General features: G+C 40.7%; 1 protein-coding gene across 1 annotated transcript in view; it reads right to left on the bottom strand.

Moving 5' to 3' along the window:
* VIT (vitrin) overlaps nucleotides 1–15,958 on the bottom strand; it is a 98,522-nt gene that overhangs the window by 70,803 nt on the left and 11,761 nt on the right. Inside the window, exon 2 of the mRNA XM_090280211.1 lies at nucleotides 6,378–6,447. Within this exon, the coding sequence (XP_090136337.1) occupies nucleotides 6,378–6,429 (52 nt within the window). The 5' untranslated portion in view covers nucleotides 6,430–6,447. The remainder of the gene's footprint in view (nucleotides 1–6,377; nucleotides 6,448–15,958) is intronic.

Here is a 15,958-nt window from a genome sequence, read left to right as displayed (position 1 = left end):
AGTCCCTTTCAACCATATCTGAGTTTATGTTAATGAGATAATTTTTGGGAATCCCCTAAAGTGGAGGGAGCTGGTTGCCAGGGGAACCAAGCATGAAGAGGGAGTTAAAACTTTCCCTTGATATCCCGAGAGGGGAGAGGAGCTGGAGGCTGAATCATCACCAGTGGTCAGTGAGTTAATCAATCATGCCTATCTAATGAAGTCTTCATTAAAAATAAAACAAAAAAGGGGAGACTTCCGGCCAAGATGGAAGCCTAGACTGATATGATCCATCTCCCTCCACAACTAAGAAGGACTACAACTATTGCAAAACCAGAAATAACCAGAAGTTCCAGAAAATAAAGCTACATGGAAGTCCAGCATATGAAGTTATAAACAAGTGGTGCTCATCCAGATGGGTAGGAGGGGCGAAGCCGGGGCAGAGAGGTGAAGCTGTGCTGCTGGCGGTGGCAGCTGTAGCAACGGGCGGTGGGACTGCGGTAAGCACAGACACCAGTATTTAAGGGGAGGCGAGAAGCACCTGGGAGCACCCCCAGCTGTAGTCCAGACCTGTCAGCTCACGATTCCAATGCTGGAGAAAGCAGACCCCCATTGCCTCGGAATGTAAGGCCCAGAGGGCTTGGGGATGGAGGAGGAGGCTCCCAGTCTCTCAGCAGAGAGTGAATGGCAGGAATCCATGTTGGACCCCTGCCTCCACACAAAGTGCCACAGTGTGGTGAGAAGGGTCACCTGGTTGTGATGACTGCACGGAGCTCAGCCCCCTATAGCGTAGGAGGTGTGATAGCCCCGCCCAAGAAGGAAAGGTAAACAAAAACTGTCAGGATGGCAGGGATCATGATAGAGAACCCAATCACGCAGCTGACGAGACAGCAAATATATGATTTATCGGAGCAGCAGATACATAATCTTTCTGAGGCTCAGTTCAGAGCTATAGTTATAAGACAGCTTACCTAACTAACAGCGGATCTTAAACAAGATGAGGAAGGAATGAACAAAAAAACATATGAAACAAGTGGTGAGGGAAGGAAAACCAGGGATCAAATCAACAAATCAGAACATAGGGAAGGAACAAACAGTCAACCAGTGCAGAAAGAGAAAACAAAAAGTGAGGAAAATGAGGAGAGGCTCAGAAACCTCTGCGACAGCTATAAGCGGGCCAACATTGAATCATAGGGTTGCCAGAAGGTGAAGAAGAAGAACTAGAAATTGAAAAATTATGTGAAAAAATAATGAAGCAGAACTTCCCTAACTTGGGGAAGGAAATAGACGTACAGGTCCAGGAGGCACAGAGAGTTCCAAATAAACTGGACCCAGGGAGGACCACACCAAGACGCATTATAATCAAAATGTCAAAAATTAAGGATAAAGAGAGAATCTTAAAAGCAGCAAGAGAGAAGAAGATAATTATGTACAAAGGGGTCCAAATAAGACTATCAGCTGCTTTCTCAAAGGAGACTGCAGAGAAGAAGGGACTGGCAAGAAATATTCAAAGTAATGAAAAGCAAAAACCTACAGCTGTGATTACTCTATCCAGTGAAGCTGTCATTCAGAATAGAAGGGCAGAGAAAGTGCTTTCAGGACAAAGTAAAACTAAAGGAGATCATCAAATCCAAACCACTGTTATATGAGATCTTAAAGGGACTTGTTTAGGAGAAAGAAGATCAAAACTATGAACATTAAAATGAAAACTGTATCACAACAACCAACAACAGAAGCTAGGGAATCGAAACAATGGCAAACTAAGTAGGCAATGAGAGTGGAAAAAGAATTAAAGGCATTAGGAACATACTGGGGGGAGGTCAGCAGGGAGGGGGAAGGGGAAAAGGAAGGGAGATGGTACAGGAATTAAGAAGCACATAGTAGGGGGGAGTGGAGTAGACAAGGAGATGTTGAGAAGAACTATATGCACAACCAATGGGCATGGACTAAGGGGTGGGGGGCAACTGGAGGGAGAGGGGGTCACTGGGTGGAGGGGAACAAAGGGAAAAGAAATTTGGACCACTGTAACAGCAAAATCTATAAAACATATTTAAAAAACAACCAACCAACCAAACAAAAAAGGATGTGGGTTGAAAATGGTTTGAGGTTAGGAAACAGAATGTTTCTGTGTGCCACCAAGCCAGGCCCTTAACTCCCTCCGGACTGAAGCTGCTCTGGGACCTCACCCAGTATCTCTTCATCTGGCTGTGGATTCATATCTTTTAATATTATTTGTAATAAATCAGTAATCTTGTGAATCAATGGGTTTCCTGAGTTCTGTGAGCCACTCTAGCAAATTAACTGAATCCAGAAAGGGGTTGTGGGGGGCACAGGTAACAACCTGGACTTAGGATTTTCATCTGAAGGCAGATCTAGTGGGACTGAGCCTTTGACCTGGAACCTGATTCTGTTTCTGGGTACATAGTGTCAGAATTGGGTTGAATTGTAGGACACCCTGCTAGTGTTTATAAACTGCCTGGTGTGGTGGGAAAATCCCCACAATGAAATCAGGTGGTGTCGTGTATTGACTTGATATGATTTCAAATCTTCTTGTTTATGACTTAAGTTGTTTAAATCCACTTGTTTACAACAAAGAAAAAAAAAAGGTTGTTTTTAGTAGTAAAATTGCTTTGATATGAGAATTAAGTAAGTTGTGTCAGGATGTAATCATCTCACCTGTTGTTGCTGATAAGCAGTGGACAACCCAGCTGCTGAGGGGCCCTACTAGGGCCTTCCCTGTAAGAACATGCGGAAAAACAGCTATGTCAAGAGGACATTTAAAGTGTAAATACTGCAAGTTTGTGATGACCAGTCAAGAGTTCCAGTCTGGGCAAAGAGGCCCTGTGCTGACCTAAATAACTCTTGGAAGACCTTTAGGGCATCGGCCCCTGTCGTGGCAAGAGGACTCCTCGAAGACAGTGGCGAATGCTACACATCAACCTTGCAAAGATCATCCTGCCCTCCACGTCAGTGCTGTCATTCCCTAGAAACGCGTGACTTCTGTTTTCGTGCTGCCACTGTAAGTCAGCTGCCAATTGGTTAAGCCTACTCTCCAGGATGCCTACTCAATATTGGGCTGGCCAAAAAGGTTGCTCGGCTTTTTCTGTAAAATGGCTCTGGTAGCACTTAGTTGTCTTTAACTTCATTCAAAACAACTTTGTTAGATTGCATTATGACAGCTGTCATATCAGTCAGTGTGCATTAAAAAACAACAACATCAAAATTGGTGAATTTTTGTGTAGCCATTTTAATATTGAAGATGGAAAATATGCAACATTTTTGGCACATTATGCTTTATTATTTCAAGAACGTTAAAAATGCAAATGAAACACAAAGATCTGTGCAGTGTATGGAGAAGGCGCTGCTGATCAAACATATCAAAAGGGGTTTGAGAAGTTTTGTGCTGGAGATTTCTTGCTGAATGATTCTCCGTGGTTGGGTAGGTCAGTTGAAGTTGATAGCGATCAAATCAAGACATTAACTGAGATCAATCAACATTACACCATGTGGGATATAGCTGACATACTCAAAATCATCAAATCAATAAAGTTATTGGTGAAAATGAAAAATATGTCTTTTATTTTATGGAAAAAACCATTCAGACTTTTTGGCCAACCCAATAAACAGATACACCTCATCTAAATTCGGACTTTATTCCTTTCACTTCTCCTTGTCTGGAAAAATAGTGTAATTAATCTATCATTACTTTGGAGTATGTTTTTTCTTTATTGGCTCATTGAAAGACATTATCCTGTATACTGTTGGCTTGTGAAATTCCTGCAGTGAACCAATGTTCAATGCATCCCTGGTGAAGGTAAACTCAGTCTCTGATCATAATTTGCTACCCAAAACAAAACAGGGAAAGAATTGGACTCTGTGACCTTAAAAATCCAGCATCCCTAAGGAGAATAACTTATGTAGCGGTATTTCTTGAGTGCCTATTTAATGTTTTGAGCACTGCAAATGCAACAATGAGTAAAACAGCTTTCTGGGGGAGCCTGAACAGTGGCGAAGTGACTGCCACAGGGCTGTGATGAGATTCAATATGGGCACCAGAGAAGCACACAGGATGGTGGCCTGGTTGAGTGGGGGGAAGAGGGAAGCTTCCTGAGGACCAGTGGGGCTTGGGTGGCTTGGGAGTGAGGGGAAAAGCATTCCAGGAAAGGGAATGGCACAGGCAAAGGCTTGGAGGTGAGGAATGATGTGACCCTCAGGAGAATGAGAAGGTCAGGACTTCCTAGATCCCCGGAAGTCAGGGTGGGCATGTGGTAGGGAGGGGAGCAGGAGAGGATAGTAACAAATGCTTAGCAGACAAATGAGAGAGATGCCCGTGAGGCAGACATGTGAGGATGTTGAAAGGGAATTTGTGATAGGAATCCCCTTTCCTACTTTGATTTCTTGCCTTCTGAATGAGTAGCCCTGAGGGGAAAAGAGTTTTGCAGAAGGGCAGGCTGGGAGAGGCTGGCACCTAAAGGGACGGTCAAGCCTCCTTTCCTGGTTCTGTGATGCTGGCATCCTGGCAGAGTGTGAAATGGCCTCAGGGTTTATTTAACAGTAGCCAAATCCTTTCTATTCCTAACCCCCCTATCTTGACCTACATTAGAAACCTGTTAACTGTAGGTTGGTGTGGAGGGGAGACATCCTCTCAGAAGGGCAAGGTGGAAATGAAAGACCCTGTGCTTCCAAGGTGGATATTCCTTAATAAATTGTGGTAGAGTTCAGGACCAGACCCATATCCTTCCTCCAACTCCCAGTCCAATGCACATTCCACATGTCATCTCTTTCTTTTCTGGTCCCCAACTCAGTCCTGTAGACTCCCTCTGCACAGACCTTAAACATTCTGACTATATTATGGGTTGAATTGTGTCCCCCCATTCATATGTTGAAACCCTACCCTCCAATACCTCAGAATGTGACCTCATGTGGAAATAGGTTCATTGCAGATATAATTATTTAAGTTAGGGCATAGTTGTACTGATGTAGGTTGGGTCCCTAATCCAATATGACTGACTAGTGTCATTATAAAATGGGGAAGTTTGGGTATATACACATAGACGCAAGCACGCGAACATGAAGAATGTCATGTGAAAATGATGGCAGAGATTGGGCTGATGCCAAGGAATGCTGAAGATTGCCAGCAAACACCAGAAGCTGGAAAAGAGGCATGGAACAGGTTTTACCCTCTGTAAAAAAACAATTCTACTGACACTCCAATTTTGTACTTCTGGTCTTCAGAGTCATGAGAGAATAAAATGCTGTTGTTCTAAGCTACCCACTTTTGGTATTTTGTTATGGCAGCCATATCACACTAGTACAGATTGTCTGAAAGTCTTTTCTGGCAATAGTTTCACAGTGACCCACCAGCAAGTCCACAGCACAATAGGGTCAAGAATAACAGAAGATTACTCTCGAATTTACTGCTAAACCCAGCAGGGGTCTGTCCAGAAGAAGTCCAGCCATTGTTAATATAATGAGAACAGTTTGCATGACATCAATATAACCTGGCAGCAAGGATAGTGGACTGGAATGCACATGTGTGAACAATGACAACTTCACTGTACTGGTCAGTGAGGGCAGTAGATGCTGTTATGTGGTCGTTGCATTCAAAATGAGTGAGTACGCCTGGCTGGTGTGGCTCAGTGGATTGAGCACCGGCCTACAAACCTAAAGGTCAAAATGAGCGAGTAGAGCAACAGATCTCCATCAGATTTTGCATTAAGCTTGAACACTGCTCCATGGAAACTATTTGGATGATTCAGAAGGCCGCAGCTATGGGCAGATGGTGATTGGTGGCTTCATCACAGCAATGCTCCCTGCTCATGCATCATGTCTCGTGTAGCATTTTTGGCGAAACATCAAATCACTCAGGTGACTCAGCCCCACTACAGCCCAGATTTGGCATCCTGTGACTTCTGGCTTTTCCCAAAACTAAAACCACATTTGAAAGGGAAGAGATGTCAGACCATGAATGAGATTCAGGAAAATATGACAGGGCAGCTGAAGGTGATGGGGAGAACTGTGGGAGGTCCCAAGGTGTCTACTTTGAAGGGGACTGAGGTGTCATTGTCCTATGTACAATGTTTCTTATATCTTCTTCAATAAATGTCTCTTTTTTTTCATGTTACATGGCTGGATACCTTCTGTACAGACCTCATATAATATGTAGAGTCACTCTAATGTAATGGATGTACTTGCTGTATATAAAATATATATATACACATATACCCCGAATTTGATTGCTACCCAACATTCTCACTTCAACTTCTCTCCAAAAGGTTTATCATAAAAAGATACTCTGTGCTGTTTATATACTCTGTTTAAAACTTTTCTTGGCAGGATTCTTTGGACCTTAGGAGAATGTTAACAGTGTATCCAGATACACATATAACAGTACTTACCGAGGAACATTTCAATAACAGATGCCTTCATAGTGAGCACAACAATCCCCATAAATATCAAAATGGCACCCTGGAGAGGAAGAAACAATAACATCATCATATTTCAGCCAAGAGTTCTGAACTGGATGCATAGAATGTGGATGGGGCTGCTTCATGTTGCCTCGAGTCTTAGGATTTAAGCTGAAACTTTCTATAAGAGCTCATGTAGATGGTAGTGGCCAGTGTGCTGGTACCCAGAGAGTCTATTCTCATTTAGAAAACCCATTCTAGCCCTGGCTGGGTAGCTCAGTTGGTTAGAGCATTGTCCTGATATGCCAAGGTTGTGGGTTTGATCCCAGGTTAGGGCATATATGAGAATCAACCAAAGAAATGCATAAATAAGTGGCACAACAAATCAATGTCTCTCTTGCACTCTCTCTCTCTAAAATCAATCAATAAAATTTTTAAAAAAAATTTAGAAAATCCATTCTAGCCACCAGTGTTCTTCAGAGATTTGGCCTTAGAACTAAAGAGGAAATAACCTGACAATATCAATATGTTCAACCAGTCTTCAAATGAAGACAAAAGTCACACTTACAGTATTGAGAGAACATTTTTAGATTACAAATAATTTGTTCATCATTCATTTAATAAATATTTATTAAATTCCTATTATATGGCTAGGCATGATGATGTAGTAGGTGATAAAATGCTATTAAAAACAATTTTGCTCTTAAAGGACATAGGTTAATAGAAGAGGAAAAACATACATGGTCACAAATCATCATAACATTAGAGTGTGCAGGCCCTGTAAGGATGATAAGGAGAGTTTATACAGCAGTGGTTCTCAAACTTTGCTGCATATTAGTATCATCTGGGAGTTTTAAAACACTCTGATGTCCAGGCTGCACCTCAGACCAACTTAATCAGAATCTCTTGGGTGTGGAGTCTAGGCATTAATCTTTTAAAAAACTCCCCAGGTTATTGCAATGAACAGTTGAGTTTGAGAATCAGTGGTGTAGAGCAAGGCTTCCAAAATCCTATTGTGCCTATGAATCACCTGGGAATCTGGTTAAAATGTAGATTCTACACCAGTAGGTCCGGGGTAGTGCCAGAGAGTCCCCCAAGAAGCCAGGGAATTTTAGAGGAAGGAGAGACATGTCAGTCATGGCAATAAGAGAAAGCCTCATAGAGGTGGAACGATTGGGTCAACTTTGAAAGATGAGCAGCTTGAATATACAGGAAGAGGGGATGGAGCGGGACTGGCCCACGTGGAGCAACGGCGTCAACAGAAGCTCAGAGAATACGAAGCACAGTGAATACAAAGATGCTGATGATCTATAAAGGGTTCCCCCTTCTTTTAAGGCTGTAAGGAAATCTGCCAAAGTTTATTTATGCCACCTTTAATTGAACATATACTGTGTGCGCTATATTGTCTCAAATCCTCACAGGAAGCCAGGGAGGTAGATATTATGGCCCCCATGGAACAGATGAGGAAACTAAGGCTTAGCAAGGTAAAATGTCATACCCATGATGACCGGGCAGTGAGGAGGATTAGAATGGAGGTGGGAGTAAGTAGGAAGATGTGTCCTGGGCACCAACAATAAGGATGAACATTGTCTGCAGAGAATTTAAAGACTAAAGTCAATCTGATTTTTATGATCCTAACAAGCTAGCAATTCTAAACATGAATGATAGAGCATTCCTCCCTCCTGGGACAAATGGCTTTCATTATATCCCTTCCCCCAGTGCCACTGCTGTGTGGCCTAACGCTGGCATTCACAGCCCTACACTCTGCTTCTCAGTGGCATGCTGGTAAACCTGCTAGCGGGAGGAGGGGAAGCCCCGACTTGCAGTGTTTGTCTCGTGTAAATCCTCCTACCATGGCTGATTTTGAAGCCCCCAAAGTGGCATCACTGAATAGAGATTTGGAAGGAGATAAACACAACCTGGTACTAGCTAGGTTCAGTGAGAGCTCATATCCAGTATTTAGGTACAGCGCCATGCAGTTTAAAAACAAAAAACAAAACTATTAGATGATAGTCGAGGTAGTAATACAAGTACTTGATGCAATTAATTTAAATAAAGATATTAAATATATGAAAGGTTTTATTACAAACAGTTAATTAGGCAGCAAGAGTAATCCCAAACAGAACTGATCTCTTCGCTAATTTCCAGCAATAATTGCAACATGTTAAATTTCCTGATTAAGGAAGTTGACCACTAGTTAAACAATAGGCAAATAATGTTCCTTAGCCTCAAAATAGAAAATATTACACACACTATTTGTTTGGCAATTTGATGCCTTAAGTTCCGGGTCATATTTTGAATACAGTATGACACAAATATGATTTTTTTTTGTCCTTTACTAATTTGAGATGCTCTAGAACTTACATGTTTTCAGGCCTAAAAGTGTAACTTTTAGCGTTATGTCAAGCTACCTTCCTGGACCCACCTAACCAACCCCACCAACTGGCTGTTCCCATTCAGCAATGCAGCTTTCATCGGAGTCATTCCGGACTTCTTCTTCTCTCATACCCCACTTCTTTTCATCAGCCAAGTTTGTTGGTTCTACATTCTTGACATAGCCAAGATCTGGCCAGTTCTCACCGTCTTTACCATTGCCACCTACTATCCAGGCCATGCCTACTCTCTCCTTGATTATTGCAATTAGCCCCCTACTAGGCTGTCTCTACAGTCCACACAGCAGCCAGCGCGGTCCTGTTCAAAGTAAATCAGTTCATGGAATTCCTCTGGTCAAAATAAAAGCCAAAGTCTTCACAAGTGGCTCAAGACCCTACATGGTTTAGCCACCACTGGCCCTTCTGACCTTGTTTCCTTCCCACTGTTCTCCCCCATCACTTACTAAGCTTCAGGCACAACAACCTGCTGGCTGTTTCTGGAACACACCTGTCACCTCATGGTCTCCACACTTACTGTTTATACTCTACCTGGATGGCCTACCCCCAGATAAAAACATGATTTACTCCGTTCTTTCAAGTCTTTGCTTAAATGTTATTTTCTCTTCAGACTTTCCCTAACTACCCAACTTAAAATTGTAACCTCTCTCCCACCACTATCCCTTTTCTACTATCTTTTTCCCATCTCACTTGTCATCTGTGACATACTCTATAGTCTGCTTATTCTATTTGTTTATTGTTTTTGTTATCCATGAGGGATGCAAGCTCCATGAAGGCAGGGATTTTTATTTTATTTTTTTATGTGCTCATCAAATATATGTTGAATCAAAACAAAGGTAAGACAGTCTTGTGAATACATTTGTACACTCTCAAAAGTGTATTTAATGGTATGTGAGTTATATTTCCATTAAGTACTATTTATTGATAGTCAACAAACAAACCAAAAAGAAAGATGGATTGCAGAGAGCAGTGCTCTCAGATCTGTCCTACAACTTTAGAAAGCACGATAGACCTGACCTTTACATGGCCAGGTTGAGGGATGAATAAAAAGAACAGGATTCCAAGAAGCACACTACGCAACCCCCAACCCCCCAGTGCTGACTCATCAGTAATGGAACCCATCCAGAATCACTCTGGTCTCTTGGAATCAGAATGTTTTGAGTCTTCCTCCTTATAACTTTAATTTCTCTCCTTGCTTAGCCCATTTACTCATACACTTAAAATGTAAATGTGCCTTTTGCAATGTATGAAAAACATTCTAACCCTCTCTTAACTATTCAAGAGGCTGGGGATGAGGACGGCCACCAGCACTGTTAAGCAGTTCCTGTAGGTGGTCCAATGTCACAGAGCTATGGAGTACGCAGTGGTAATGTTGGAACTTTAAATCCTTATGTGCTCACCGGGGCTCTAACAAAAATGGAACAGTGGGGGTTGCCAAAAGAATGTGTTACTGATTCACAAATTTATGGATTGTGCTGTGAGATGTAATACGGAGTCCTAAATATGAAGTCTGGGTGAGTCAAATGAAGCCTGATGGTGAAATAAAAACATACATTAATGTAAGTAGAGTAGCCAGCCAGTTTAATTAGATCTCTTGTTACCCAGAGCTAGAAAAGAACAAGTTGGTAATAACAATAATACAGCCTTATGCTTATGTGGTTTTTCACAGTATTTTTTTCTTAGTTTTTTTATTGTGGTAAAATATACAGACATAAAATTTACCACCTTAACCATTTTTAAGTGTACACTTCAGTGGTATTAAACACATTCATCAGCACTGTCCATCACCAGCACTCTTTTTGTCTTATAAAACTGAAGCTCTATGCCATTAAACAATAGCTCCCCATTCTCCTGTTCCCTCCAGCCCCTGGCAACCACATTCTGCTTTCTGTCGCTAAGATTTTAACAGCTAAGTATCTCATTTAAGTAGAATCATATAGTATTCATCTTTTTGTAACTGGCCTATTTGTAATATCATAGTATTCTGAAGGTTCATCCATATTGTAATAAATGTCAGAATTTTGTTCCTTTTTTAAGGCTGAATAATATTCCACTGCATGTATATGCCCCATTTTGTTTATTCATTCATCGGTTGGTCATTCATCAGTCAATGGACACTCAAGTTTCTTCCAGGTTTTAATTGCTGTGAATAGTGCTGCTGTGAACATGGGCGTGCAAATATCTCTTTGAGACCCTGCTTTCAATTCTTTTGTATGCAGACCCAGAGTGGAATTACTAGATCATATGGTATTCTCTAGAGTGGCTATGCAGTTTTACGTTCCCACTAACATTGCACAAGGGTTCCAATGTCTCCACATCCTCATCAACACTTGTTATTTTCTGTTTCTTTTGATAGTAGTTATTCTAATAGGTGTAGTTTTGATTTGCATTTCCCTAATGATTAGTGATGTTGAGCATCTTTTCATGTGCTCGTTGGCCATTTGTATGTCTTCTTTGGAGAAATCTCAGTTCAGGTACTTTGCCCAGTTTTTAATCATGTTGTTTTGTTGTTGAATTTTGTGCATACATTCTGGATATTAATCCATTGTCAGAGATTGATTTGCAAATACTTTCCCCATTTTATGGGTTGCCTTTTCACTCTGTTGATAGTATCTTTTGATGCAAAAATTTTTAAATTTTCATGAAGTCCAGTTTGTCTGTTTTTGGTCTATCTATGTCTTTGTGTGTTATATCCAAGAACTCATTGCCAAATCCAATGTTGTGAACCTTTTGTCCTATGATTTCTTCTAAGAATTTTTATAGGTTTTTGCCTCATTTTTAGCTCTTTGATTTATTTGAGTTAATTTTTGTGTATGATGTTAGGCAAGGATCCAACTTTTTCTTTTGCATGTGGATATCCACTTTACCCAGCACCATTTGTTGAAGAGACAGCCTTTTCCCCACTGAATGGTCTTGGCACCTTGCCAAAAATTATTTGCCTATGTACATGAGGGTTAATTTCTATTCTATTGGTTTATATGTATATCTCCATGCCAGTACCACATTGTAATGATTACTGCAGTTTTGCAGCCCATTTTTTAAATCAAAAACAATCCTTCAGCTCTCTTCTTCAAGATTGTTTTGACTATTGGGGTCCTTTGGGATTCCACATAAATATTTGGATGAGTTTTTCTATTTCTTTCAAAAACATCATTGGGATTTTGATAGGTATTGCATTGAATTTGTAGATTGCCTTGGGTACTATTGATATGTTAATAATATTAAGTGTTCCCATTTGTAAACATGATATATATTTCCATTTATTTATGGCTTCTTTAGTTTCAGCAATGTTTTGTAGTTTTCATTGTACATGACTTTTATCTCCTTGGTTAGGTTGATTCCTAAGTATTTTATTCTTTTTGATGCAAATGGAATTGTTTCTTAATTTCCTTTTTGAACTGTTCATTGTGAGTGCATAGAAAGATGACCAAACTTTGTGTGTTAACTTGATATTCTGCTACATTGCTGAAGTTATTTATTAGTTCTAACAATTTTGTTATGGAATCTTTAGGATTTTCTGTATGTAAGATTATATCATTTGCAACAGGATCATTTTAATGCTCACTTCCCAGTTTGGTTGCCTTTTATTTCTTTTTATTGCCTAATTTCTCTGGCCAGAACTTCCAGTACAATGTTGAATACAAGTGGTAAAAACAGGTGTGCATCTTTACCTTGTTCTTGATCTGAGAGAATAATCTTTAACTCTTTCAGTCTTTCACCATTGAGTATCCTGTTTGCTGTGGGTTTTTCATATATGGCTTTTATTATGTTGAGGTCATTTCTTTTTATTTCTACTTTATTGGATGTTGGCTGTTTTTTGTTTTGTTTTTAAATCATGAAAGGGTGCTGATTTTTTTCAAATGCATGATTAATATGATCATGCATTATATTTTTCCTCTTTCATTCTATTAACATGGTGTATTACATTAATTGACTTTTATATGTTAAATCATCCTTGCATTCCAGGAATAAATCCCACTTTGTCATGGTGTGTAATTATTTTAATATTCTGATAAATTTAATTCGTTAACATTTTGTTGAGGGTTTTTGCATCAGTGTTCAAAGGGCTATTATATTGATAAGGAAAACTGTAGTTTTCTTTTTGGGTAGTGTCTCTGTCTGGTTTGATTTCTGGGAAACACGGACCTCATAGGATTAGTTAATAAGGTCACTATCTTTAGTTTTTTGGGAAAGTTTGAGAAGGACTGGTGTCAGTTCTTCTTTAAATGTTTGATGGAATTCATCAGTGAAGCCATCAGGTCTAGGGCTTTTCTTTGTCTGGAGATTTTTGATTACCGATTCAATCTTCTTACTACTCATAGGCCCATTTAGATTTTTAAATTTCTTCATGAATTAGTTTTGGTAGGTTTTGTGTTTCTAGGAATTTGTTAATTTCATCTAGATTATCCAGTTTGTTGGTATAAAACTCTTTGTAGTACTCTCTGATAGTTCTTTTTAATTCAGTAACAGTTGTTGCTCCAGGGAAAGAGAACTGGGTAAGTGGTGTTCAGAGATGCGAGTGTGTCTTACTGTTTTGTTCTATTTAAATCTTTACCCTGTGCACCTATGTTAATAAATAGAAAATTAATAAAATGACCTCTTGGGAAGATTTACCATGTACAGACAATGTTGATATCAAATGAGAAGCTATAATAATCTCCTAAATCACTTCTTGCTCCTTGCTTTCCTTGTTCCAGGTCACCCTTCTCTCCAGTTGGAAAGAATCAGCCTCTTAAAGCACATTTCTTATTACACATTTACCCTTTCAGAATTCTTTTTCACAGTCCCCTCATTCTGTACAGAATAAAACACAAATCCCTCAGTGAGACATTAAAACTTCTTCATGAAGTGGTCCAAATTATCTTTCAAACCATCTCACTGTAATTCTCTTCTGTAATCCTCTCCTCTGACTTCAGCACACCCAAGGCTTTTGGTCTTTTTTATACACCCTGGAAATCAGTCTTGGCTCATTCTCTTATTATTGTTCTAGCTGGAATACCTTACCATTCCCCATCTGCCTCTCACAACCTATCCATCTTTCAAGGTTGAGCTCATGGGCCATCTCTTCTATGTAAATCTTCCTGATTTCCTAAAGTCAAAGTTCATCTTCATACATCCCTTTAATCATTCAGAAAAAATTTTTGTGTGTGTGTATTCTGTGCTAGGCAGACAGGAACAAGGTGCATGTCCTACCATCAAGTTGCTTTGAGTCTTTTAGAGGTAGACTGGTGCACTCACCATAACTTATTGAGCACATATTAAGTGTCAGTAATATATTAACTCATGTAATCTTCATAATAACATGATCAGGTAGGGGGTTTTCTTGCCTTAATTTTAGAGGTAAAGAACTGGAGACATGCAGAGGTTAGGTAAATTGCCCAAGGTTACCTACAGTGCTAGAAAGAAGAGAAGCTGCAATTCAAACCAGGAATTATGAGTTCAGAGGCCCAGCATTTACATTCTACAAATTGCCATAACAGTTTCATAATAAGCAAGACACTTCCCTCAACTACATTCTGATTTAATTGGTCTGAGTTGATATCAATATGCTTTAAAGCTCCCAAGTAACTCCATTGTGCATCCAGAATTAGAACCTCTGCTGCAGATGATACAGAGATGGCAAAAAAGGATAGATGGTCAAATAGGCCTGGGCATGGGGATTGGAGGAGGCTTAGATTAATTTAACTGGCAGATTGGAAAACAATGATTCGTGAAGAAGGGACAGGACACAGGGGACAGAGCAACTTCAGGAACTGGGAGCAGCTTGGCCAGGCTGGGAGAGAAATCAGACTGTTAGAGAGGAAAGAAGGGGCCATATCGGCCTTGAATGTCATTCCTAAAGAATGTGGAACTGATCCCTTAGGCCAGAGGGAGACACCGGAAGCTTAAACATTATTTTTGCATTCATCATTTTTAATAAGCCTCCTAGAAGCTTACTTGAGCCACTCAGTTGCAGAAAATATGTCCTAGTGGACATACAGGATTTATTTAATGCTGGTGTTTGTCTGATCGATGATGCTGCATGGGGGAGCACCTAACAATACTGTTTGTCATGAGGCAGAGAGAGCCAATGTCCATCTGGAAATATTTAATAGTTATGAGAGGCTTGTGTTGTATTTCCAAAATGCCAAAAACCCCTTGAGGACAGGCATCTCTGAATGGGGTGAGGCCACATCTGCTCTTGCTTTCCTCATCTTGGCCTGGTGTAAAGTCAGCTGTTCCTCAGTGGATGTGAGTTTATCTGGTGAAAATGGAACAAGGAAGGCTGATACTAAGAGAGGATTTTACACTTGGTCTTAGCCAAAAGGACAAGAGGCTATAGGAGAGGCGTTTACAATGTGGAGGTGGCCTCAGTCTGATAGAAACCTGTAGGTAAATCATCTTGCTCTGGGCTGGGCCTGAAACACTGCATTTCTTGTTGCCACGATACCAGAAGTCGCTATTATAATCCCCTGGGGATTCTATGAAGGAGAGCATAAGCCAGAGAGGTCAGTAGATTTTCTTTCTTTCCTTATTTTTCTTCTCGTTCCAGGTCCTTCCTTCTTTTATTTTAAAGAAATGCCAGTTGCAAAGTACAAGCCAAACAGGCAGGGAAGACAAGGGAAATTTTGCCTTTTCTCAAAATGTTGGTTCCTAAGGATGCACCAGTCTGCTTGAAGGTGCTCTCCGAGCTAGGCTGTGTGGACTGGACACTGTCGGTTACCTAAGCAGAGCAACTGCTTCCCCCATCCTCCTTGCTGACACAACCCTGATTTGGGAAAGGGAATAAATGCAGCCAGAGAACTCAGAGGAAGAGGACCATCTAAGGGTAACCAATGGTGATTATATACTTATACATATTCCGCCTTGCTGATGGTTGCTTCAGGACCTCAGGCTTGCGCCGATCCACGCAGGGCCTTCTCCAAGGGGTTGTGACTAGTTCAAGGGTGGGTGTGTCCTGATTTGTAACAGATAGAAGAGAGAGACTTTACTCCGATGTTTTTCAGGGAGAGATTACCTGTCTTGTTGGCCATGAACAAGGGGGCGAATTGTTCTAGGTCTGCTGGCAGCCATTTTGTGACTATGAGGCAAGTCAATCTGAGGAAAAAGCCAACACAAAAATCAGGCAGGCAGCTAAGTGAGTCACAGAGAAAGGGAGCTGGAACTCTGTCTTGTGCCTGGAGGCTGAACCCCCTGCTCTGT

The sequence above is a fragment of the Furipterus horrens genome, unplaced genomic scaffold (assembly GCF_987537825.1).
Source record: "Furipterus horrens unplaced genomic scaffold, mFurHor1.1.pri manual_scaffold_6, whole genome shotgun sequence".
Taxonomy (NCBI): Eukaryota; Metazoa; Chordata; class Mammalia; order Chiroptera; family Furipteridae; genus Furipterus; species Furipterus horrens.
Note: the sequence above shows the minus strand (reverse complement) of the source record. Positions and strands in the feature narration are given on the sequence as shown.